Below are 26,413 nucleotides of genomic sequence, written 5' to 3'. Positions count from 1 at the left end.
AGCTACACCAGTGAGTTATCATGTAGGTTATACATTCAAACTAAGATCCATCTGGGATTGTGGGAATTTGACATTCGCAAAATTTCGAGCGACTGTGTATTGCTGTCTGCGCTCACGCTGTCTGGGACTTATGTGGATTCATGCTCAAAGTTTGTTGTCTTGAGAATTGCTCTTCTTGGGAAATGTGAAGTCCTTCTGCCCAGTGGAACAGGCTAACCCCAGTCTTTGTATGTATCTTGTATATAGGACTCTGACGGGTGGGTAATTGTAAGCCATGTCCCTCCTAAGGTATCCGAAAAGAGAATCGTTTTTGACTATAAGGTAACGGGCATAACTCACACTTTGGCTGAAGGAGCGCTCGCCGGCGCCAGCGGTGACCTAGGCAACCAAGAGTTTGGTAAACCGCGCGAGAGCCTCCTCGGCGAGCTCTCCTCCAAGACGGAGGAGATGAGGGAGAAGACGTACACCCTGGGGAAGTCCTACGACACTACGTCGGGCAAGATTGTCAGCATGACGACGCGGGCCAAAGAGGGCAGGGACGCGACCGCCCCGGTGTTCGCCAGGGAGCTGAAGAGGGCGGCGGACCAGTCGGCCGCCACAGTGAAGGTCATTCCGGTGTCCGCGGAGTACGATGCGCCGGCGATCGGACCCCCCATGATCACCATTAAGGAGGCCAGCACGCCCTCGCCGTCCGAGGGCTCGCCGCCCGTCCTGACTGCCATTAGGGAGGTCAAGGCGCCCTCTCCGTCCGAGGCCCGGGTGCTGGTGTCGGTCCGCTCCGGACAGTACGGGGGAGACACTTCAACAGTTGACAGCAGGAGGCAGTTGAGGGAGACATTTCTCCTGGGTGACAGGAGTACCAGCCCCGTGGCACCTCCCACTCCCCTCTCACCGCGCTCCCCTATGGCAAAGTCCCCAATGGCCAAGTCTCCCATGACGATGCCCAAGCCTGCCATGGCGGACCTGCGTCTGAGCCCCGGCCCGGTGTCCTATCTATCCAGAACCCCGTCACCCTCTAAAGTGGTAGGATGATATGATGCCCTGACAGACGCCTGATGCCCTCACCCCCATCCCCACAACTTTCTTCTCAAGCCAGTCCTGGCCCTGTTTGCCTGGTCCTCTGATCTAGTGCAACAAGGCCAGACCTGGCGCCGTTTTGGACTCAGTTGAGTGTTCGAGGGAATAGCTTGGGAGTCTGTTCCTTCTTTGTATGGTTTGCTGTTTTTCGTTGGTCACTAATCCCCGGCCACGGTATTTGGTGTCATTTGTCCACTGCTTTTCCTGAGCCAAACGCGCTACCTTGTGGGCACTGGCATTTGTTTACCCCTTTTAGTTAAATTTGTACATTTAAAATCAGGCTTTTATTTTAAGCTGTTTCCCCATGCTCCTGCTAGCCTTAACAAATGAATGCGTTCCACTTTGGCTTATGGTGTTGTGCGCGGGACACCATGGTTTGAATGCCAGCGACTGCTTCAGTCATAGTACTTTTACTTTGAATTCCCTCGCTTTGCACTCTACAAACTCACGGCTGCTTGATCTGGGTTGATGATGCGGGCCCTATTCATAAGAGCAGACTCTGACAAACAAGAATCTTGTCTGTTTCATCTGTTTCTTTTGTGACCCTTTGAAGACATGAAAGCCAAATACTGAGCCATCATTTGGTCCCGCTAGCAAAGTTGAATTGCCAGTGATGATCCAGACCTTTGTAGGCAAGCTATATTTATAACACCTCTAGTTCAGTCATTTTACAGGGAGCTGTTTCTACCTATCATGAATTGCTCAGTGTTGCATATTATAGCACACACATATGGATTCAAAATGTGATTAAGCCTTTTTAATTTTGTTTTGCGTTGTCTTATACATGTGTGAACATGTAAAACCTTTGAATTAAATTCACAGTAGATTGTGATTGATAGAAAACTCAGTTTCAAACCAGCGGTCTATGATGAGAGTTTTTAGCGATAGGTTCTCACCTCATTGCTCTTATGAATAATCCCCATCATCTGGTCCCTTTTCTGCCTGGACCTTCTCTGTTTATGATTCCTCCTTTGGATGTATAGTAGCCTATCTAACCGTCTGTTGGTGTCTCTTCTACTGTTCTGTGAATGTGTGTGTGTGTGTGTGTGTGTGTGATGACTCTCCCCATCTCTTTGTCTGCTCAGCCTAAGCCGTCCTTTGAGGAGATGTCTCCAGAACTCACGACTCTCTTACAGTCGGCCCGAGATCAGAGCAGCATGCGGGGTTGGACGGCCTCGCATGGTCAGGCCCTGTTTAAGGTGGCCGTTCATGTACTGGATCATCCGCCGCTCAACCAATCAGATAACAGCAGTTCTAGTGCATGCTCATCCTTAGAAAACAAACGCCACCGGTATTGTTATTCTGAGGTCAGCTCTATTTCCAAAGAGACCTGTTCAGGATGGATAGCGTTTGATCATGACCATGTTTGTCCTGGTTGGGGAGGAAATGTTGCTGTTGCCCTCGTGGTGTCCGGCAGTCATTTCCGTCATTCGCCCCACACTCTCCCCTGTCCCCACGTCTGTACTCCGCCTCTGTGGGACCAGGCGGCCCTAATTAGGACCCATGGTTTGTCTCCGTCGCGTCTGTTTAGGATGACGTTGACCTGGCTTTATTATTAGATTTCGCAACCCGCCTCCACCTTTTAGGTCATGCAATGCGAAGCACCGGATGTATAAAAGGCAGACTCATCCGATTTTTGTCATCCTCTCACCTTGTCACTGTGTAGTAGAGTTCACACTCAGGTTCATGGAAGACTGACTGAGACGCACTTCTTGTTTCCTTCCTTAGACAACAGAGAAGGTGGAGCACATGGTGCTGCAGACAGAGACGGTATCATCCCAGCACGGCGAACAGCCGACGCAGGACGAGGCTCAGCCGGAACCGGACGGCCAGCCCGACCGCGGGGAGAAGAGGGCGGAGCTGCACCCAGACCAGGTAGAGACTGGATCACCTGAAGGGATGGAGGATGACGGGCCTCAGTCTGTGCACGGGTTTATGGGGACACGCGTGCATGCCGACGAATCGGACGACTCGGACACGCCCAGCGAGGCCAGCGACACCAGCGACGCTGCTAGCATAGCGTCGGTGGGGCCCGCCCTGACCGCCGCTGCCCAGGCCGCCGTCGACCAGGCCGTGGGGGCGGCGGTGAGGCAGGCGGAGGCCGAGGAGGGAACCCCAGTCTCGCGCTCGGGCGGGGACGCGGGCCCGGAGAGCGCGTCGGAGGAGTCAGAGTCAGGGGAGGAGGAGGTCTGGAAAGGGCGCTTCCCTCCCCCCTCCTCCGTGACCCGCTGTCCGACAACAGCGTCCTGGCAGAGTCTGAGTGGGGAGGTCGCTGCGGCTAGGGTTCACTCGGAGGTAACACCCCCAAAGAGCCCCCCCCCCCAACTCTCCTTAGCTGTCCCATTTACCAGTAAACTATCCTTACCACTCCTTTACCACTCGCCTGAACATAGCTGTGGAAAAGATACCACTCTTACATCCCTTTTGCGCAGTGTGTTCAGTCTATCCCTGTCATCTGTAATATCCCTCAAAGGGCCGTAAAAAAAAAAATCCCCATCTTGGTCTCCCGTTGTCTTGTAATATCAGCGGGTGATGTATCCCATCGTGGCCTGTGTTACCCCTGGATAAGCAGTCCTGCTTCCGCCCTGCCTTTTTCCAACTAATAGCAGACAGCAGATAGAGCTGGTGGGGAAAACATGTTCCTGTCCATGTTTCTACCCACTGGGTTTGATATTGGAAATCATTAACCCCGGCCAAGCCAGACCTACATACTGCAACCTGCAGATAGGAGCCGCTGAGAAACTCTACAGAGAGATTGGATAGAGGCAGGCTTGCGTGAGTGTCTGGGGGTGTGTGTGTGTGTGTGTGTGTGTGCGCACGCGCGCGCGTGTGTGTTTGTGCGACATGCCCGTACAAGGTTGTGTCAGTTGTCTCAGCACCACTATGCATTTCCAATTATAATCTATTTCGACCTGTACATGTACACACACTCTGACGTTAGTACCCACTGTTCCCCTAGATTACCTATGTGCCAATCATGAGTGGCGAATTAATTCAAATGTTTTATGGACGCCCGTCTAATTGAGTTTTAAGTTCAAAGCCAATTTCAATTATGTGGACAGTTTCATTGAAAGGGAACAGGGATTGTTCATAAATATGTCCAACCCTTCCAGGTAGACCCATCTTTACAACAAAACCTCAACAATTTTAAGATGCTTTGGGGGTTTATTTCATTATTTCAATTTGATTCGTTTTTATTATTAGGTCAATAGCAAATGTTTTAGAGACAGAGATTACTCTTCATGTTCCACAATTCAACCAGTACTCTCCATGTACTTCTCTTTCGTTGTCTACGACATTTGAATGAATTCCTCGCTTATGTATTTGACCATGTGTATGTCCTGTAAACCAACCATGTCATTATGTATGTCCAGTAAACCAACAGTGACATTGTGTATGTCCTGTAAACCAACAGTGACATTGTGTATGTCCTGTAAACCAAAAGTGACATTGTCTATGTCCTGTAAACCAACAGTGACATTGTCTATGTCCTGTTAACCAACAGTGACATTGTGTATGTCCTGTAAACCAACAGTGTCATTGTGTATGTCCTGTAAACCAAAAGTGACATTGTCTATGTCTTGTAAACTAACAGTGTTATTGTGTATGTCGTTAAACCGTACTGTGTCATTTTGTATGTCATTTAACCGTACAGTGTTATTGTGTATGTCTTTTAACCGTACTGTGTCACTGTGTAGGTCTTTTAACCGTACTGTGTCACTGTGTAGGTCTTTTAACCATATTGTGTCACTGTGTAGGTCTTTTAACCATACTGTGTCACTGTGTAGGTCTTTTAACCATACTGTGTCATTGTGTATGTCTTTTAACCGTCCTGTGTCATTGTGTATGTCATTTAACCGTACAGTGTCATTGTGTATGTCTTTTAACCGTACTGTGTCACTGTGTAGGTCTTTTAACCATATTGTGTCACTGTGTAGGTCATTTAACCATATTGTGTATATCATTTAACTGTACAGTGTCATTGTGTATGTCTTTTAACCATACTGTGTCATTGTGTAGGTCATTTAACTGTACAGTGTCATTGTGTATGTCTTTTAACCGTACTGTGTCATTGTGTATGTCTTTTAACCGTACTGTGTCATTGTGTATGTCTTTTAACCGTACTGTGTCATTGTGTATGTCTTTTAACCGTACTGTGTCATTGTGTATGTCTTTTAACCGTACTGTGTCATTGTGTATGTCTTTTAACCGTACTGTGTCATTGTGTGTGTTCGTGTTTGCATGAGTGGGAAAGTGAGCATCTGTAAGTGTTACAGATATGAAGATTCTAAGGACAATATCTGATCGTCTTTCTCTTTCTTTCTTTCTGTATGTATCTATCTTCTCCTCCCTCTACGTCATCTGTGCTGCAGTCTTCAGAGGTCGTGACCTTCAACAGGGCACAGGGGGAGGAGGAGTCTGACACACTGCTTTCCCAGGATCTCCCAGTGATACACACCGAAACTAAAACCATCACATACGAGTCCATGGAGGTAAAGGCGCTGGCAGGATGTTTTTCTGAGATGTTTTCTGAGACTTACTCAGTCCCACGCTCTACCCCAAGAGTAACGAGTTCCACCTGGGTGCTGTGATTTAAGGTTAATTAAGGAAACCATTGGTCGGTAGAAAACTCTGCCTTATTCAGACAATGTTCTTCTGTTTTGGGCCTAATGAATGCAACTGTTTTTGTAAACCGGTGAGGAATGAATTGTGTGTGTCTGGTCACAGGGCGATGCCAACACTAATCCTGAGGCGGGGATTTTAATGAGCGCCCAGACCATCACCTCAGAGACCACCAGCACCACGACAACCACACATATCACCAAGGTAGCTACTACCTGAACCCAATATCTTGGTCCGGATAGTGCCATGGCAACAGACTGCATGGGACCACCGGGGGGCATGGAGAGCGGGGGTTTAGTTCATGTTGTGCCAGCTGGTTCCATTGGCTTAGTTGGCAAAAGTCAGTCCTGGGAAGAAGACAAAAATGATAATTAGTCATTCTTTTTTGGGGGGGGGAATTTCTCTGAAATTCAGTTTTTATTGATTTTTCTTGCCAGACTGTGAAAGGAGGAATCTCAGAAACAAGGATTGAGAAGAGAATTGTCATCTCGGGTGATGCCGACATCGACCATGATGAGGTGAGCTGTCAGAAAATGTCTGTTCCACATCGTTTGGGCATTATGGACCTACAACCTGGTGTGAATGAACACACGTTCTGCTCATGCTATTAAAACACTAATGCTAACATTGTTGTGGTGACACGGTTAATGGCTGTTCTTGGCCATGGCTTAATGCAGTGTGTCACAGCCGTTAGCCATACAGCCGTTAGCCATACAGCCGTTAGCCATACAGCCGTTAGCCATACAGCCGTTAGCCATACAGCCGTTAGCCATACAGCCGTTAGCCACGGTTATAGGCCTTATTAGTGTTATGAAATGGTTACCTACATATGACAATGTTTTAGTCATACTGGGATTATACAACAGCTTTTAGCTAAGTTACTGTCCTTACGGATATACTTTGTTTCTTAAGTCCCTATTTTATCAACAAGATGTATCCTATGCCTCTGCCCCATAGTTATCTGAACAAACATTATAACAAGAAATATGTTGTCGATCAAAATTGTGAAGTAGCCTGTTAGCATAATGACTGCAGACCTTAAAGCAGGGACCAAAAAGTCCAGTCAAAGTAGTTTTCAGTAACTCAGGCTACAATTTAGCAGCACAACTATATAAATCAAACCATTGAAGTAAATATATTGCTAAACGGGTGGATGAAACACAACCTGTTTCTCTTCAATGAAACGTATGCAAACTTCCCTGCTTTTGCTACCGTGATGTGCGTTCAAACAAACCGCTGACATCTAGGCTACAATCATACTGCACCTATATATTATTGTAATGTTTGTTGAAATGGCCTCTGGGTTTTTAATTCTTCTGTTCGGGAGTATGAGGCAAAGACATAAGCTTAGTCACCTTGGTTGACTGTGAGTAGAGAGAGAACTGTTGACGAAAGGGGGACAGCAGCAGATTTGTAGGAAAAGGAGGGGAGCGAAGGATGAACAGCACATACCTCTGTTAAAAGCAGATAGACAGTAAACACGGAGAACAAGATCCGGATTACAGCAGACGCTTTTGGGTTCATGGATCTAAAAATCCAATGAGTAAAGGGAGGCGGTTATTTCATGAGATTGGGTCCTTTACCCAGCTGGCAAAACCGGTGCCAATGACATCATTATGGGGTTTTATATGATGTCATTGTCAGGCGGGATACTGCTTCTAACAGATTTTTTTGGATCATCTATTTAGCAATCAAGAAGATCACCTGTTTGCTACAGAGGATCAGTTGGTTGTTAATTATTTAAGACAGCAAGCTGTGAATTCTGCCTAGTGGGTTCCGTTTTGAGAGAGACGGACAGAACACATTGTTAACTCTGTAGGTCCTTGTTAGGTCAGGGACCAGGAGCTGTACACGTTCTGTGACTAGTTGAACGCTTGTGATTCTGATCATGCCCATTCCACCTTCATCTCTGTGTCCCTCCATGGGGTGTCTGGTCTGATGCTAGGCCTTGGCTCAGGCCATAAAGGAGGCCAGAGAGCAGCACCCCGACATGTCAGTGACCAAAGTAGTTGTCCACAAAGAGACTGAGATCACACCGGAGAAGGGCGAAGAGTGACCGCAGGTAAGGGGATCACCACGGTCCGTTCATCGGCCGGCGCCGGCTGGGGGCAGCGTGGTTCTGGCCGGCCCTGGCAGGACAAGTTATCCCCTCTTCATCCCCTCTTCATCCACCCTCTGCTCCTGCTGTCTGCAGCCACTGCCGTCTCAGCAGGGCTGCTCCACGCTTAGCTATACTAACCTGGGGCTGCTCCCAGCTTCACACCGCCCGGTCCGGCATTCCTCTCCCCGTCCACATTCATCCGTGTCCTGTGCGGTAGTAGACCGATCGGTTCTGTGTGGGCGGAGTCTCTGTAGCATACCACGGCTGACTTCTCTCTGCAACGGCCATGTCTGCTCTGTAAATGCAATGGTTGGTGCTAACCTTGGCTTTTTCCTTTTTAGCTTCTAATGCTGTAATTGACAATAAGCAATTTAAACCTGTGTGTTTTGTCTGTTGGTGTGGGATTTTTTGTTTCTCTTGTGTCAAAATTTATTTGGGTTTTTTATTGGTGGTTAGTGCCCTCTACTGGCCATTTTTGGTACTGTGTAGACACTATTTGTTTTGAGATTTATTTTGGAAAATTGGGAGTTTGTCTCATTTCAATCAAATTAGGGATTAGTTTAAATGAACTGTATTAAGCTAAATTATTGGATTTCATCATTATTATTTACCCTGCTGGTTATTGTTATAGCATAATGCTTAAGAAAGAGACACCAGTTTGCAATTCTTATTGTCAAGGTTTCTGAATGCTGAAGTAGAGGCATGTTGCCCAGCTAGTGCTTGCTTGTCAGAGGCTGTCTTGTAGTTTAGTGTGCCTATTAACCCTGTTACTTTTTTTTAATCATGTGCAGGCATGCAGCTTGTATGATACTGTGTTTGAATGTCTGTTAAGTGTTGGTTGAAATGGAAAACACTTTCTTCTGCCTGATCATTCAAAGACCATTGACTGTAATTCAAATGACCACTCTCATGCTTTGCTTCTTATATTCAGCATAGCAGCGTGTTACTTAAAGGAGAATGCTCAGCGTTCTGTTTTAATTTGGCCCTCACTCTGTACTCTTCAGGACTGAAAGATCACCGGGTTCTGCAGCGTAACGTCGCGTTGTTCAGAGTACGGGACACAAAAGGGACACTGATGTCGCCGACAGATAAGCACTGCACTGTAGAAGTCACCACTACTCCTGCATCTGAACACTACTGGACTAACCTCACCCGCAGTCCCCCACACACCAACCCTACTGGCAAACACCGACCCTTCAAAACTGGCCAGCCCTTCATCAGAACATGTATATTGCATGAAAAGGGGAACAAATCTGCATTTTTGTAAAAGGAGTGAACAGATGCATTTTAGGAAATATCAAACTAGGTACTGGTATATATGTTTTACTCAACCTGTGCACTCGGTGGGAGAAGAATGTATGTGATGAGAGGTTTAAGAATTGATAGTAGGTACTTGTGTTTTATTTATTATCAAACTGCTCACTTGGAAGAAGAAAAAAGCTAATAGTAGGCTGAATGTGTATGATCACACAATATTTATCCATGCAATATGTGCCATTCATCTTGCCACAAGTCCCTTTATTTATTCCCAATGCTGATTTTATCTGATTTACAGTAAGATTGCCTGTAAGACGACTAAAACAATATGTAGCTATGGTATTGTTACATTCATTTGCTTAGTAGAATATATCTTCGAAGATAATTTTGTTGTTTTTACTTTAATTGTATATATGTTTATTTCTTCCTCCTACAATTACAAGATAAATATATGGACAATGAGGACGATCTCATAGAAGTGTGTGTTAGACAGGACAGTAAAACGAACTCCATTGCTGTGACCTCCGAGTTGATCAACAAATCCTTTCAAATGTGTCTTCAAACAGTGGACTTAACTTTCTTTCTGGGTTGTGTCTGAAATGACGCCCTAGTTCCTATGGGTCTGGTCAAGAGAAGTGCACTACTGTGAATAGGGTGCCATTTCAGACACAGCCTTGTTCATTCTTATGTTCTACCCAGAATCCTCCTCTCATTCCTGCGTGGCACTGCTAAGCCTTAAAACTGTGCAGAACAGACAGATAACCTCCAGTACTACCCTGCAATGTGTGTTTGTGTGCTTTGTTTCTCAAAGGCCCATGTGTCAGCGGCCTAAACACACAGAGGCATCATGCCCACTGAACCTGAGGTGGCACACAATGGGTGGCATGTGCCCCCCACACCCCACCCACCACCAGTGTCATCCGCTGGGGTGTGAATTCATCATCAGTAGTGTCTTATATAGAACAAATACTAAGGCATTATATGTTTGGTCTTTGGTGCCCCCACAGAGTGAACAGAAGTATGACGCCTCTGGTCCCGCCCCTTCAAACCATCCGTATTGAATGTTTCCCACATGATAAATAAAAGGATAAATACATTTTGCTGGATCTAGGTTATTTTTTTCATCAGTCACTAAAATGATGTGTTGTTTTGCCAGGAACTCTACAGCAAAGCCATTGGCAGTAAAGAAATTGCATTATTGATAACAAACAGTTTAGATTGACAAACCACTGCTTGCTCCATCACTCTTCCCCAGCTAGCTGCACATTTGTTTTTACAGCAGGAACCCCTACTGAAAGGAAATGTTTGACCGTGTGCGGACTGAAGTTCCCTGAACACAGGTGCTGCTCCAGTCAGATGACAATCATGCATTACAAGGCAGGTATAGTAAATTACTCTGGTTGACTTAGATGGATTAATAATGATTATAACCAGGACAAATGACACCAAGACAAATCAGCAAGACAGTTACTTGAAATGGTAGAAGGAATATGTGGCACCAGAAATGACTTGTAATGTTATAGTTCAGCTACAGAAACGAACTGAGGAGGAACGGAACCAGTCAGCGATCAGGGCCCATTTTCCAACACCCTCTCAGAGTTTGAGGAGTGTTCTAGAGGAGTATTCAGCCAGTTGGCTCTGCTCAAAGAATGTGTATAGCTGTTTGTCATGAGTGTGTGGGTGTATCCAATGTCTACTATCTGTTTCTCTGTGTATTTGTTGCTTGTGAAGCCGCTGAAATAGAAATGGCAGAAATGATCTCATTTGAATGATCTCGGCAGTTAAGAGCTCATACAATCTCTTGTTCTTGCTGAAGATATTCATTATTTTTCTTTTCCCAACGTGTCACTGTGGCTCTGCAATGTATTTTTCGATGGCAGGTTTGATGTTTTAGGGCGTACTGAATTTGGCTTCCCTCCAGTTCAGAGTGAAAATTCACCAACGCAGCGTTAAGTTATATGTGGAATGCACAGCTCATCTGGCCTGAGGCAGATGGGGACCTTGTGCCATTGGCTTGATAAGCATTATTTTCATTATTTTAATTCCCTCTGGTTTTAAGAGGGTACTCTGAAACACATAACCAATATGGAATTATAAAGTAATCTTAATCTTTTGGAGATGTGTTGCACAATAAATGCATGATTTACACATAGATAGTATTTTAACAAAAGACTCAACTACCTGACATACAAAACATTAGAAATATTTATGCAATGGAGCATATCAAATTAGCATTTATTTTTTTGCATAACTGTAGATGGAAGATTGCATTAACATAATTTACATTTAGAATGTACAAGAGATCCATGATATTATTTGACTTTCCCATTACATAGGACTTGTCCATTGAGGATTATCTTGAGGTACAGCAGTGTAATTATTGCCTGCAGTTCAAATCCTGTTTGTAGCATATTTAAATTGGCCAAGAAACGGGTTAACAGCCCTGCTCTTACATTTGATTTTAAGCGAACGCAGAGAGTTGGGACATTCCATACAAACGACTGCACCCTATGCGAACATCACCTTCACTGCCCACACTGTTTGGGATTTGTTATTTAGACTAGTGGGAATAGCGCCCCCTACTGGCCCTCCAACACTAATTCCAACAGCATCCGGTCTCCCATCCAGAGACAGAACAGCACCAGCAGTGCTTAGGGTATACCAGTCGTGGGATTCAGGGTGCTTTGCTGCTGGCCTGGCCATAAGTGGCAATTGGTCTGTACGAAATTTAGAGGGGAGAAAAACGAGTTAAAATAAGGAGATAACAAAAACGTGAGGACCATCAGAAAATGGAAATAAGCATAATCAGACTATTTCTACATAGTTCTTGTCAGATAGTTTAACTAAATTGGGTACTAATTATTAAATGTGGTTAAATCACAATTTGATGTGTTATGTCTAATAATTTTAATGAATGGTCCCATCTACAACGCTCAGAGTTGAGACACTAGCGTGTACACACCCACCTGTACGGCGATGGAACGGCGGCTCAAATTATCGAATCTCTGTCATCCTAGTAAAAAGCGCTCTCGCTTCCCGCTCGTGACAGTACCTTTCGCGCCCCAAATCTGCTCCCGTGTTCCTTCTAGGTTCGCGCTCCAGAGACTTCTCATCAGCAATTTGCGTAAGCATGTTCGGTCACCATTTGGTTTCTGCTTGTTGTTTTGTTTTTACGCTTCGAGCGTAGTCGCATCCATACAATGTACGTACGTACGCGCATAGTCACTCACATTCTGCAGTTCCGTGCTGGCGCAGCGCGTCCTTCCGCTTTATGCTCGTCCTCAGGCCAACAACACACAAAGTGTATTATTCTTTTTGGATTGGGTGACATTCATCGGAGACTTTCTCAAGGGGACAACATATTGTACTAAAGGTAAGAAACAGATTTTTTGTGAATCAGATCCGTTTCCGAAATATTGCATAATGTTTAACCAAGATGCCTGCGCGCTCACGGTTTCAGTAAAAGCTCGAGTTCGTCGTTTCAGGAGTGTTCATGGCTGCTCGGGCATTTTCCGTGATAGTGTGACGGGCGCTTCCTCGCGTGCTTGTGGCTAGCCAAGCCTCTGATACGGTTCAGAATGAGACAGATTGTTTTATTGTTGTTTACATCGACATAAATTGTGATTTTTACGACCGTACTAAAACCAAGAGATACACCATATTTATGTTCCGTTGAATAACATGAGTATATAAGCCAAGGTGGATGCAAACAATAGCTACCTAAAGGTTAGCGAAATAGGCTAGCTAACAAGCCAGTTAGCTAGCTACCCTGAAATATAAACTGCCTGTAGCTATGCATGCACGGTAGTTATCGCGTCAAATCATTAGTTATACGAAATTGAGATTAACGTTATTGTTAAGCAAGCATGCATTTATAATTTGGCCAGTATTTTATGTGATATGTAGTTGGTTTTCTGGGTTGACAATAAAAGGCATTCAATTGGTGGGCATTGGTAATATTTGCTTAGATTAAATGTAACAAAATAATCTGTCCACCTTAAATCTTGGTTGTAATTCATGTTTAGTTAAAACAAAGGCGTGAAATAAAATTAAGTATGCCGCTAAGTAACGTTATGTCCATCTGGTCGTGTGGTTTATAGTGGGGATGTTGAACTAATACCCTCTTATCCCTGACAAATGCACATAAATGACTAAAGTTATTGATTTGATCATAAATGCTGAAAAAAATTGTAATAGTATTTTCTGTCCACCGTGATTCTGCCCCATAATACCTGTCATCCAGAGAAATATGTATTAGACATGCTGTGCAATTGCCTTTAATTTGCAGTATGACTACTGGATATTAGAATATTAGTACTAAACGGTTCAGGCTAAAAATGTATCCACAGATATCTAACAGCATTCTATCCATTGTTCCAGATTATCAATCCAAGATGTCAGAAACTGTGAAGTACATGGATGACGAACACAAGACCATCTTCCTGAAAATACTGAATGAGCAACGGTTGGAGGGTGAACACTGTGATATTGCAGTGGTGGTGGAAGATGTGAAGTTCAGGGCCCACCGCTGTGTGTTAGCAGCATGCAGCAACTATTTCAAGAAGCTGTTCAAGAAGCATGAAGTCGACAACTCTTCAGTCATAGAAATCGACTTCATCCGTTCAGACATCTTCGAGGAGGTGTTGAACTACATGTACACTGCCAAGATTTCTGTGAAAAAAAAGGATGTCAATTTGATGATGTCTTCGGGCCAGATACTTGGAATCCGATTTCTGGACAAGCTCTGTTCGCAGAAACGTGACATGTCCGCTGAAGAGAAGAATGGGGAAAATGCCAAACCCTTTCCCTACGATATTGTCAAAATGGCTCTCCCGACCGATGACCCTACTTTGGGTCAGGAAAACGACGTGCAGGTACTGGGTGACCATGACGACACACCCACCGACGACCTGGTGGAAGAGCCCGCGGCCAATCACGACCTGGATAAATCACCCAATACGGCGTTGAGAGTTCAGGAGGCCATTCTCAAGGAGTTGGCCAATGAGGACGTGCACAAGGTGAGCTGCTATGACCAGGACGTGGAACCCATGGACACAGAGCCAAAAGACCTGGCAGGACACGCCACCACCACTCTGACATTTGCTGACAGCATCGGCGAGGTGAAGGACGAACAGCCTCCCGGGTGGACCACAGCCACAACAGACATGAAGTTTGAATACCTCCTGTATGGCCACCGGGAACAGCTGGCCTGCCAGATTTGTGGAAAGACCTTTGTCGATGAGAATCGGCTACGGAAACACGAAAAGCTGCACTCCGCGGAGCGTCCGTTTGTCTGCGAGATATGCAGCAAGGCCTTCACTACCCAGGCCCATCTCAAGGAGCACCTGAAGATTCACACTGGCTTCAAGCCCTACCGCTGTGACGTCTGCGGCAAGTCCTTCATACGAGCGCCTGACCTTAAAAAGCACGAGCGGGTCCACAGCAACGAGCGGCCCTTCGGCTGTCAGATGTGTGACAAGGCCTTCAAGCACAAGTCCCATCTGAAGGACCATGAGAGGCGCCACAGGGGAGAGAAGCCCTTTGTCTGCGGCTCTTGCACCAAGGCCTTTGCCAAAGCCTCCGACCTAAAGAGACATGAGAACAACATGCACAGCGAGAGGAAGCAGATGCAGCCCAGCGCCCTACAGACGGAAACGGAACAGCTGCAGGCGGCGGCCATGGCGGCAGAGGCCGAGCAACAACTGGAGTCCATAGCGTGCTCATAGCACACGACATTTTGTAATATTACCTCACAGGTCATGGACAGCTTGAGAGCAATCTTGAGTTTCTGGGGGGTTTTCTTTTTTTATCTTCTTTTTTTTCGGAGGGCAAACGTACTCCAATAATCAGATATATTTGATGTTGATCATTTTTCTTGAGGATATAACATAGCAAAATGAAATTGTATTTGAATACATTCATATATTCTGGGGTTCACAGTCAAGCTGTGACACGTATTCTTATGTTTGACTTATTTCTCCTGATTTAGGTTCTCGCACTGTTCAGTGGTATGAAATGTCTCATTCTTAATCATATTGTAAATGTTTAAAATTATTATTTTGTTAGTGGTAATGATTATGCCAAAAAGTGTGTGTAAAATATATGGCAGCCTTGTGGACAAAAAATGCTCGACTACTGCCTCCTGGTTTTGTCAATATGTCAGTGCTGTTATACAGTGCTGGTTTTTAATAATGAAAACTGGAAATTAAATGTCTGAGTTGTTAAATGTATAAAAAAGAATGGTAAAGAAACCACAAAGTTTTTGGTGGTTGAATATTTCATTGCATTACACACGACTCTTAGTGTAATTGACATGTATATGTTCATCACATCAAAATGTTTTGTTTTAATAAACATGCTACCTTCAACTGCCAACAAATCCAATTATTATTTTGGGAAATACACTATTATAGCATATTAGCAGTTATGTGTAGGCTGTGTGCTTGCATAGATTATCATGTATGTAGTACTTAAAATACATTGAATAGAGGTATAGATACAACATGCAACAATTTCATATGGAAATCCATCAATGCTACTAGCCAGAAAGTACACAAAATGTGCTCACAAAATGTAAAAGAAGCAAGTGCTTTTGGTTCTTGGTAAAGTTTAGCTCATGAAACATGAAAGCAACAATACATGTTGTCTATACGTTTTTGTAGATTAACCGTTGCGATGGCAATCCCAGTTTTACTGAATTAATTGGAATGATATCGCGTCATTTGGTTACGTATAAGCATGCGCAGTAGGTCGCTTTTGGTACTTGAAAACTTTCAGGTGTGTTGAGTGTTCTCATCAAGTAATTAACTAACTCGGTTTTATGTAGAGAGCTTGGACAACTCTGCCATAGGTTAAGAATGCTAGCCTTTTTGGTACGTTGGGGTATGCTCGTTTCTTTGTCTACAGGAACAAAATACTTTGACAGTTTGTATTTGACCGCGCATATCGATAAGTAGCAATTGCTGTCGACCCCACCCATTTCAGTTCCATTGTCAGTCAAATGTTGTTTTTGATGGTGCTCCAAAACCGCTATCCGTAATTCGACTTTGTGTTGGCAAGAAATTCAAACGATATATTTGTTTTAATAGGATAACAGTCAAACTTGAACGATGAAACTGGAAGAAAGTGAAGGGCATGATGGAGCCAAAACGTCCAACAGGAAAAGAACAGCATCAGAATCCCCGAGGGACGGAAGTCCTACAGACAGGTGGGTGCTTTCCCCGATGGCAAGGCCTATCAGTTACATTAGGTCATTATTTACGCAGGATTATCCTAAGATCACACTCACATGTGGTCCAACAGGAAAAAGAGTAAGAATGGGGAAAAAGACAAGACCGATGTAAAAGGGGGGATACACAAGGTAACAATCTACATTTAATTGAACCGAGCTTTCACATTGAGAATTGAACTTACAACCACCGGTTGTGTGTATGAGACACACTTTAGCTCAACTGGTCCATCTTCAGTCACTACATACACTTGTATGATTTATTATTTGATGTAATAGGCAAAGCACTCCAGTTGTAAACAATCTCAAAAACCTCTACAAGAGCCAAAGATCACAAGGTGAGCGTGGAGACATCACTCTATTCAGATAATTGTACATTTCAGTGCTACTTTAATTTGGTAACTCTTTCAGCTTTGCAATCACCTAATTCATCTTGTTTGACAATTCATCCTTAGGCTTTTTTGTGAGTTTGAGACTTTTATTATTTTTATTTTTTGTCTTTTCCTTTATCAGTTCCGAGAATTTAAATGTTGCACATGTTGAGACAAAAGCTGTAGATGAGGTAAGAACCTCAAAATGCTATGTCATATACTTAACAAAAATTTAAAACAACAATTACAATGTTTATTCAAGGAGTTTGTATTTCTCTCTGACAGGATGCTTCACCATCTCCTGGAAATAAGTATGTTTTTCTCTCATTTTGAAATGATTTACACCAGATGCAATCTGTTGGTAATTTTTTTTGTGTGTGTTTTATTTTTTTTAGAGACACTGGTTTATGCAAAGTTATAGAATCAGATGAGAGAAAAGGGATCAAGCTTGAGTTACAGGAAATTGACTTGTTCGGACCAATTGAGCATTCAGATACAGAGAGGTAGGCTACAGATGCAACATGTGTTTATTTGGGTACAGCTGTCAATTGGTGTAGTGAAATGAATTTTTCCCGTGAACTAGGTCTGAAAACAAATCAAAGAAAAGTGTGGATTCAAAAAAAGATTACAAACACAAGGTACATGACTATCTTTATTAATATTTATTTTCTTACTGAAACAGTTTGTGGTTGAAGTGTTGTCTAATGTCTTTTCCTGTAAATATCAATACAGGACAAACCTAAAGGTAGCCAACGAGGAAAGCACTTGACAGATGAGAAACATCTGGAGAAGAAAATGTGTCAACGCTCAGCAAACAGGTGGGTTAGTTTATCCACAAGGAATTATAATAATGTTACTGTACTTTTTAGTTTTAAATGAAGTACTGAGACAACCACCTGTGCATATTGGCCATGTTCCTAAGACCTGAGTGTTTGCTAACCGGGGAGAAAGTGTAGTTCCTTGGCTGGGCGCGTGCACGCACACAGCCTTGTGGATCTGTGCAAAATTGCTACAGTTCCTTCTTTTATTGGAATTTTCTCACTTCTTAAAATATTGATATTCTTCAAAATGTTTCATAAGCAGTGATTATTGATGTTTTAAAGGTCTGCTGCGATTGTAGTTCGAGGACCAATACTGAACAAATGAACGTTGAACTACAAGAGTAGTGGAGTTTAACCTTCTTCATTGGTCACTTTTTTTTTTTTTTTTTATATTTCAGAAATTCTTTATGAAATGTGTCATACATTTACACACAACTCTAAAACTCATTTTTTCTGTCCACCGTATAGTTTGCATTTAAATGTCTTATTTTATTTTCTACGCAGTTCTGAAAGCAACTCTAAAAGGAAAAAGAGCAAAGATTCCAGTGAAAAGGATTTTACGCCTACAGGGGATGTTAAAAAAGAAAATATCAAGGAGAAAACCAGAAATGATAAGGTAAAAAAAGAAAGAAGCAGTAAAGACAAGAAGCCAATTTCAGAAAAGAAACGAAAAAAGGAACCAGATGGACAAGTGGAATCCAACAAGAAAATGAAGAAGGATGCTGAAATGAATGGAAAAAACCTTAAATCTACAAGAACAGAAGAGGACGACTGTAAATGGAAATGGTTAGTGCGCACTTATTTTCTGTATATCTAAGCAATGTTGCATGTGGTATTTGGCCACTATACCGCAGCAACACAGCCCATTAGCCATGGTATATCGGTCATATACCAGAAATCCCTGCCAAGCCCTATTGCTAATATAAGCTGTTAGCAACGCAATTACAACAGTATACTTTTTTTTATCATACCCCGGGAATACAGTCTCAAACTACTGCCAGGTAGTTATCATCCTGCATTTCAGTTGCACATGCTACCTTGCACCTTCAATTTGCCTTCATTGCACATTTAGAATTGCAATTTGCCTTCATTGCACATTTACTGTATACATCCCACTTACAACATACATTGTTCTTTATTGTTTCACCTAAATTTGTTTCACTCTTCTGTTTGCACTTCTGGTTAGATGCTAACTGCATTTCGTTGCACTGTACTTGTTCAATGACAACAAAGTTGAATCTAATTTAATCTTCAGGGTTTGAACCATCTGGTTTAATGGTGTTTTGTTTTTCTGTATTGGAAGTGTCATTTAGGCGGATATAGCCAATAGTGGGTGCTGTTTAGCTTTGTTCGTCACTGACAGCATAATGTACTTGGTTGTTGAATGGGTTTTGCTCCTGTAGATACGCAGACGGACTGTTCTAGCAAACCTTGTTTCTAGGGGACAGCATTAATGGTTGCTCACGTGGAATTTCTTTGAAACCCTTTTAATGAAATTATTTTGGCTGCGTATCTCATTTATTTTCGCTTATTTGTAATGAAACATTTTAGCAATGTTTTTGCCAACTTAATATATCACTCGGTAACATTTAAGAGAAGTTGTTCCGCGGTTTACTCATTACGATTTTACCGAATTGCTGTTAATATAAAGAATGAGCCCAAACAACCCTTGTAAGTACTGTAAACGATATCTTGTAGGCAAATATTTGACAATAGCTGGGTGGGAAATGGCTAATTCAAAACCACAGATCGATGGTTTTGCTAGTTATCTTTGTGAAAACCGCGCACATAACCAGGTGTACATGTAATTCTTCCATGTAAATGTGTAGATGCTTAATTGTCTGAGCAGTAGAGGACGTGTCTACCATTCAGAGTCGAGACGTTGAGAATATCGGGGGGGGATTTTATTTTTTTATAAACGAGGGGGCATGTCTAATTCATATACCATTTGCAGTGTTTATGGGGAAACAAAACTTGGGAGGGCACAGATTCTATCTGTGATCCTCTGTGATGCCAGTTCTGTAAATCAGATAATTGCTCAGTGAAACTGCATAATCTCATAAGTGCCCCATGTATTCAAATGATAAGGTTTGCAAAGCTGGCTAATAATATTCTAAGATGGAGAGTCCGTCTTCCGCTCAAACTAAACTAATGGGTAGTTACTTTAGCTAAATGTGAACTGAATAAAATTGTGATACACTTGTCAGGTGGGAGGAAGATAATGCCAACAACGGGAAGAAATGGTCCACATTGGAACACAAAGGTCCATTTTTTCCACCAGAATACGAACCATTACCCAGTAACGTGTGTTTTGTTTACAATGGTAAGAGACCTCCAAATGTATTCCTGTTACTCTTATCCTCGTCAGTAGTTTTATTAGTTCTGTTTTGCTGTATTCTCAACATTCAACTTTCTTTGATTTACAGGAAAGTCTATAAAACTCAGTTTGGCTGCTGAGGAGGTAGCCACGTTTTATGCAAAGATGTTGGACCACGAGTACACAACAAAGAGTGTTTTCCAGGAGAACTTCTTCAATGATTGGAGAGAGGTGAGTCAAACTGACTTGGCCTGATACTTTACTTTTGAAAGTATACAATCAGGGTTAATGTCATGAGTTTTTTTTGTAGGAAATGACAGAAGAGGAGAGAGAACAGATCAACAAGCTGTCAAAATGTGATTTCTCTCACATGGCCAAGTATTTTCTGGAGAAGACTGAGGAGAAGAAGGCCATGACCAAAGAACAGAAACAGGTAGCCAAGTACTTTGAACCGCATGTGTTAAATGATGTTTCACTTGCTTTGAATGTTGTTGATACTTCATCCTACATATCTGCGTAAATCAAATGATTGTTTCTATCACTGAGCTATTCTGTGGATATTTGTATTGGCCTTCTATTAGGTCTTGAAAGAAGAAAACAACAGGCTGACTGAGGAGTATGGGTTCTGCCTTCTGGATGGTCACAAGGAGAAGATAGGGAACTTCCGGGTGGAGCCCCCTGGGCTTTTCCGGGGCCGAGGAGAACACCCCAAAATGGGCAAACTGAAGAAGAGGATCCTACCCGAGGACATCACAATCAACTGCAGCAAGTATGTAGGACTAACAAGCCTACTGTATCTCCCAAAAAGTGCCCTGTACATTTCAACAGCAAATGCATTCAGTGGTCAGTTTAAGGATGCCTTTCTAGTACATGTTTGGACCCCCGCCCGCCCCTTTGCCCGTGAACCGCCTCTGTTCAAACTCATCCCTAAAGGTGCTCTATTGGGTTAAAGTCTGGGGGTCTGCACAGAACACTCAAGTTAACTGAATTTGCTGTCATGTTCTTGGGACCCTTCGGAAACAATTTGTGCTTTGTGACCTGGCTCATTATCCTGCTGGCAGGGTCAAGGGTGAACTGTAGCCATGAAGCAACGCAACCGTGTTCGTATACACTGCAGGGTTCAGATGTTGCTCCGTTGCTTTCAAGGAACCTAACTTTTTAGTGTTTTTACTTTTGGTTGTTTCCCCAGAGACTCTAAGATCCCAGAGGCCCCAAAGGGCCACAGGTGGAGGAAGGTCCAGCATGATGACACCGTGACCTGGCTTGCCTCCTGGGTGGAGAATGTTCAGGGCAACTTGAAGTACATCATGCTCAACCCCAGCTCCAAACTCAAGGTACTGAGCCGCTCTCTTTACCATTCTGAATTAAAAAGCACATTTTAAAGCAGAAATGGACAATACTACCATAGAAACCCAAACTTTTCTGAATAAAAAAGGTAATAGGTTTATAAACCCAGATTTTTGTTAAGGTGTAAGAACCTGAACTTTGCCAAAGTTTGAATCTGAACCCTGAACAAAAGATTTGGGATGACTATCATATAGAGTTAAAGTGGTCTTTTATTGATGATCAGTAAAATGTCACTGTTACACAACACTCAGTTTTCCTGTTGTGTAAGGAGACCCCAGCTTGACTAAAACACTGACATTTCACTCCTTTTCATATCACATTAATGGTGTCAGTATCACTCTAATATCAAAATAACGGTGGCCAACATTAGGAGAGACCTTTAGGCTAGCTTCATCTGTTTTAAATTACATTTCTATCTGCTGATCATGGAACATTAGTGTGTTCTGTCTAATTCTGATAATGGAGCCGAATGTGTGCATGACAAACTGATGATTATGTTACAACCAAGTAGTTAAACAAATATTAAACATCAGACCGACGGCACACAGTTGCCAATAGATGAAGCAGACCTGGCAGCCGACAGGCAAACATGATGTGGAGGGTTGGAACTTTTAAGCCAGTCACTCAGAACCTGGTTCGTTGCTCGGATTGTTTTATTCTTTGTGCCCAGGGGGAGAAGGACTGGCAGAAGTACGAGGTGGCTCGTAAGCTCAAGCTGAAGGTGGAGACCATTAGGAGGCTGTACCGCGAGGATTGGAAGAACCGAGAGATGAAGATCCGGCAGAGAGGAGTGGCCCTCTACTTCATAGACAAGGTACCACTGTTCTATGCGAACAACATGCTAGCTCTATGAGTTAACCTCACACATTGTAGAACACTAATATGATCATGTTTAGTTATTTTAGTGTGCGGACGTTGTAATTTTGTCCATATTGGACCCCCGGTGGGAATCACGCCCGTCATTGCGAGTGCCATAGTCTACCCACGGGTTTGTGTGTGCGTGTATAGCTGGCCCTCCGAGCGGGCAATGAGAAGGAGGAGGGCGAGACGGCAGACACTGTGGGCTGCTGCTCTTTGAGAGTGGAACACATTACGCTACACGAGGAGAAGGGAGGCCAGGAGTTTGTGGTGGAGTTTGATTTCCTGGGCAAGGACTCCATTCGCTACTACAATGAGGTCCCAGTGGAGAGCAGGGTAAGCAGTGGTTCCTCTTTTCAAACCCATTTTCCACATCGACGCCTTTTCACTACAGGTGCAATAATGGAGGAAATCTACTTCCTGTTTGACCTCTGGGGTGAATGCCATTGTGGAAGTGTAGTTTCCCCGTGCTGGAGAACAAGGTTGTTTTCAAGACACTTTCTTTGGCCAAGTGGTTTTATTACCTGGAAACGGCTAAAGCATTGTTGAATGAAAATTGACCTGTGAAATAAATGGCCTGTCTTTAGTGGTTCCCAGGGGAATAGTAACTACTGTGTGTCAATTCTGATTGTTCCAGATAATCAGTGACCAGGGCAGGACTTATCGCTGCGTGTAATCACAATTATACGTGAGCCATGACCGATTCTCCCTGGTTACTGTTTTGACAGGTTTTCAGGAACCTGAAGCTGTTCATGGAAAACAAGGACCCGGAAGATGACCTGTTTGATAGAATCAATGTAAGTCACACAGGACATTCACTCAGTTTATCTTTTCATGGCTTCTGACTCATTTCAGAAGCTATTCTCTGTTCCCAGACCATCTACTTGAACAAGCACTTGAACCAGTCCATGCCGGGGCTGACGGCCAAAGTATTCAGGACTTTCAATGCGTCCACCACTCTGCAAGATCAGCTGAACAAGCTCACCACTGGTCAGTCCACACCAAAACCTTACACCAAGTATTGGGGTTTGTAGGTCTAATTCGCAATATTAATCTGCTCAAACAAAAATACCTTCTTGCTCAGCTGACATGACTCTGGAGGAGAAACTGCTGTCCTATAACCGAGCCAACAGAGCGGTGGCAATTCTCTGCAACCACCAGAGGGCAGCACCTAAGACCTTTGAGAAATCCATGCAGAACATGCTGGACAAGGTACCGGGAAGCTTTTTTTTAAACCCTCAATACTGATAAGGAGCATTGTGTCCAAACTTAGCCCATCATCAAATTCTGTTAGAAGTGAGACATTGCTTAACATTTCTTTAACTGTTCCAGATAGCCCAAAAGCAGCAGCAGTTGGATGTGGCCAAAATGGAGCTGAAAGAAGCCAAAAAGGAGCACAAGAAGGCAGGAACTGAGAGGACTAGAAAGTAAATTATAAAAGGGTGAATGACCGCTGGTGATTCGACCTGATTGTTCATCTTTGACCCAACCTTTGGGTCACCTTTCATAGCCTGTACAATCCTTTCAAAATCAGCCTTTGTCCATCCAATGGATTTTACATTTCACTGACTTTCTGCAAAAACTTTGAAATTATTGCATTATTACCACCCAAGATGGAGACCGGAGGGGCCCAAAGAGAGCTTCCCATTTTTACAGACCAACACGTTTACTGTGTAAAATGGTTTTAGCCATTCTCACATCAAGAAACATTTTCCGTCCGTGCATTTGTTTTGGACCATGCCACATTTCACAACTGACAAGTGCCAAAATCCGGCATCTCAGCCCACAGATCTTTCGAGAACAACACCTGCAGAACCCCTGATGGACTGCATATAGTCTATACCACATCCACTGTAACTCGTCATTGCCTTATTGTCAGAGGTGGTTTCTACTGTGCCCTTCTCAGACTGGTGGAGAAGAAGGAGGCTGCTGTGAAGAGGCTGGAGGAACAGCTGAAGAAACTCCAGCTGCAGATGACTGACCGGGAAGAGAACAAGGTCATTGCACTGGGCACGTCCAAACTCAACTACTTGGACCCAAGGATATCAGTGGCTTGGTAACACATTATTTAACGTAACATTAATCATTTGGCCTTCGCCAGTTTGTTTGGAATGCTCCAATACTTACTGATGCCATCTAGAAATATATTTTTACTTGTGTATTTTTTGTGGCTTGTTTTTCTTCATGGCAGGTGTAAGAAATTCAATGTGCCAATAGAGAAGATCTACAACAAAACCCAGAGAGACAAGTTTGCTTGGGCCATTGATATGACTGAAGAAGATTTTCAGTTTTGAGCTGTGACATTGGTGGCTAGACAGGATCTGTATTATTCATATTCCTCTTTTTCATGTTTCCTGTCTCTTAAGCATTGATAAAATAGACACAAGGCACAGTTTGTTAAAGTTTTGTTTTGTTAACAAAAAGGAATGTGAATTTAAATAGTCATTTATGTTTAGTTCTTGCTACTGCATACTCCTAATGCCTGTCGAAGTATAAAGACAACTGTTTGTAAATTCATATCAATATTCCAACATAAATAAAAGATTCAAGAATGTGAATTCATATTATGTTATGCAGTTTGATGCTGTGATGGATTCTTAGATGCGTGGCATATTTCCCTCCCAGATCCGCTCCTAGTGTAAACCTCACCACCTATATCTTATACTGATAGGATTGGAGACCCTTGATAGCGTAGGTAAATGTCACCATACTGAAGAGCGTGCATGCAAGGACGTCCATGCCCTTCCCTAGTGTATGAGAATATGTCCACATTATGTATGACTAGACCACTGACACAGCAGCTGTTTGAACACTTTTTTTATTTTTATTTTCTTCTATTCATTTCACATGCAACCTTTTTTTTTTAACCATAGTTTCCTGCATCATTTTTGCATGACTACTGTTGCTAAATCCCTGAGTGACGCCAGGCCTACGTGGTTCCCCACAGGTCTGTGGTCAGTAGACTGCAACGTGCCACATCAGAAAGCTGTGTGCAGCTCTTTCAATATAGACAGCAAATATGGGACAGAATCCTGTGGATCAGGGTCAGACCATTTGTTAATTGTATTCTCCTTTCTTCCTCTCCTGTCGCCTTCTGAAAGCCCTCTATGGGAGAAAGTTATGGAGGAGGGACCACTTGCTATCTCATCCAATGGGTTTTGAGCAGGAGATGAGAGTGAGACATTTGGCAGTTGAGAAAGGCCTAGGTTTGATGCCTGACTGCCTGCAGCCCTGTGTACTCAAGACATTGGGCTTTTTTTTTTTTTTGCAATCGAGCAGTTTTTCCAAAAGCTCATGTCTCCGAAAACAATCTCCTCACTCAAACTCTTGCAGCAACATCTCAAACTAGTACTTACATTTCTTCAAGCACTATGCCAGACATAGGAGGTAAATTATTCACTATAGTACATACGCCGTAGGCCAGAGCCACCAATGAATCATGCAGCGCACGTTATTTATTTAACATTGCAACAGTGTACCGTGCGGACCTTAGGCCTAATATGCTGAAAATGAGAAGGTGGGGGGGGGGGGGGGGCTTTTTCTCAGCTCTTCTCAGGTGGCATGTGCAGTCTACCCCATTTCCTCCATCTTTCAATGGCATTCTGAGAACTGTAGCCTACTGGGTGCCATCTCCGAAGTAAGCCCCTTGATCCAAGCTTTGTGTTGCTGCGGTCCGTTCAGATGGACCCTGTCCTGCGCACTAATCTAATCCAGGCGCTGGGAGTTCTTTGGGACAAGGATTTGGGATTTCCCTCTGTTTGTTTAGGGATTAGAAGCGGGAGGTACACAGCAGTAATGAGCTTAAACACATTGAAAATGGGGGAAATATGCCCGTGTAAGATGATGGGCATTCCGAGAAGCAGTATGACCATGTATCCTTCCAAGACCAGGGTTTGAAAATGCTTCCTGGATTTAAATATTTTTTTGTAATCTTCTTGTGAACTCAATCTTCCTACCAAGCAAAATAATTTGAAAGAGGTCTTTTCGTCATCTTTTCAGCCACACAGACATCTTCTCAACATCCTTTGTTCTGTGTTTTAGAACCTGGGAGAACTTTATAGGGTTGTATGTATACAATTATACAAGTTTATTTTCTACCCTAGTAGTTGTAAAAGAAGTCCTGCATAATGAATTGTAACTTTATTGGTTGTTGTTGAGCTGTGTTTTTTTTCTGCAAGGGAGAGGGCCAAAAAAATCATATTTTGTCATGGATTGTTGTTTGCTCTGGATTTTGTGAACTTCAAAAGCCCATGCAGAAAAGGGAAACCCAAATCAGGAAGTTCATTGTTTTTGGCCTGTATTTTAAGTTTAGCCTTGCAGGAAGACATTTTACAATAACAGCTACTGGATCTGACCTGCCATTATCTAGCTGATGGCTGTTTGCCATCTGTATGTGGAAGTTTTCTTAAATGA

The 26,413-nt window shown here is 43.3% G+C and overlaps 3 protein-coding genes across 20 annotated transcripts in view; all 3 read left to right on the top strand.

Annotated features, from left to right (window-relative positions):
* The window catches only part of epb41l3a (erythrocyte membrane protein band 4.1-like 3a), a 65,212-nt gene extending 55,058 nt beyond the window's left edge, over positions 1 to 10,154 (top strand). For 8 of the 12 annotated variants that reach the window (XM_034289214.1, XM_034289215.1, XM_034289213.1 and 5 more), the window contains 8 exons: positions 247 to 1,023; positions 2,163 to 2,276; positions 2,806 to 3,372; positions 5,451 to 5,570; positions 5,806 to 5,904; positions 6,138 to 6,218; positions 7,646 to 7,762; positions 8,806 to 10,154. In XM_034289214.1, the coding sequence (XP_034145105.1) occupies positions 247 to 1,023; positions 2,163 to 2,276; positions 2,806 to 3,372; positions 5,451 to 5,570; positions 5,806 to 5,904; positions 6,138 to 6,218; positions 7,646 to 7,756 (1,869 nt within the window). In that variant the 3' untranslated portion in view covers positions 7,757 to 7,762; positions 8,806 to 10,154. The remainder of the gene's footprint in view (positions 1 to 246; positions 1,024 to 2,162; positions 2,277 to 2,805; positions 3,373 to 5,450; positions 5,571 to 5,805; positions 5,905 to 6,137; positions 6,219 to 7,645; positions 7,763 to 8,805) is intronic. The other 4 variants (XM_034289217.1, XM_034289223.1, XM_034289220.1 and 1 more) reach the window with 4 other exon arrangements.
* Positions 10,155 to 12,296: 2,142 nt separating this feature from the next.
* zbtb14 (zinc finger and BTB domain containing 14) lies at positions 12,297 to 15,426 on the top strand. Of its 2 annotated transcripts, none has more exons than XM_010896644.5 (2): positions 12,297 to 12,431; positions 13,439 to 15,426. In XM_010896644.5, exon 2 carries the CDS (start codon positions 13,453 to 13,455, stop codon positions 14,782 to 14,784), a length of 1,332 nt encoding a protein of 443 aa, XP_010894946.1. In that variant the 5' UTR covers positions 12,297 to 12,431; positions 13,439 to 13,452; the 3' UTR covers positions 14,785 to 15,426. The 2 variants fall into 2 exon arrangements, with proteins under 2 accessions (XP_010894946.1, XP_010894947.1); XM_010896645.4 differs by lacking the exon at positions 12,297 to 12,431 and adding an exon at positions 12,545 to 12,784.
* Positions 15,427 to 15,765: 339 nt separating this feature from the next.
* Positions 15,766 to 24,572, top strand: top1mt (DNA topoisomerase I mitochondrial). 6 transcript variants are annotated; one of them, XM_010896648.5, is made up of 23 exons: positions 15,766 to 15,835; positions 16,147 to 16,265; positions 16,361 to 16,418; positions 16,566 to 16,624; positions 16,800 to 16,848; positions 16,943 to 16,968; positions 17,053 to 17,160; positions 17,241 to 17,295; positions 17,390 to 17,475; positions 17,983 to 18,264; positions 19,686 to 19,801; positions 19,905 to 20,026; positions 20,106 to 20,228; positions 20,377 to 20,564; positions 20,985 to 21,129; positions 21,813 to 21,956; positions 22,151 to 22,336; positions 22,729 to 22,797; positions 22,876 to 22,990; positions 23,085 to 23,212; positions 23,333 to 23,427; positions 23,907 to 24,056; positions 24,192 to 24,572. In XM_010896648.5, the coding sequence occupies exons 2-23, from the start codon at positions 16,168 to 16,170 to the stop codon at positions 24,292 to 24,294; spliced, it is 2,505 nt and encodes an 834-aa protein (XP_010894950.1). In that variant the 5' UTR covers positions 15,766 to 15,835; positions 16,147 to 16,167; the 3' UTR covers positions 24,295 to 24,572. The 6 variants fall into 6 exon arrangements, with proteins under 6 accessions (XP_010894950.1, XP_010894948.1, XP_019897155.1 ...); XM_010896646.5 differs by lacking the exon at positions 15,766 to 15,835 and adding an exon at positions 15,842 to 15,930; XM_010896647.5 differs by lacking the exon at positions 15,766 to 15,835 and adding an exon at positions 15,856 to 15,940.
* Positions 24,573 to 26,413: the final 1,841 nt, after the last annotated feature.

This window comes from Esox lucius, chromosome 21, assembly GCF_011004845.1.
Source record: "Esox lucius isolate fEsoLuc1 chromosome 21, fEsoLuc1.pri, whole genome shotgun sequence".
NCBI classification, from domain to species: domain Eukaryota; kingdom Metazoa; phylum Chordata; class Actinopteri; order Esociformes; family Esocidae; genus Esox; species Esox lucius.
Note: the sequence above shows the minus strand (reverse complement) of the source record. Positions and strands in the feature narration are given on the sequence as shown.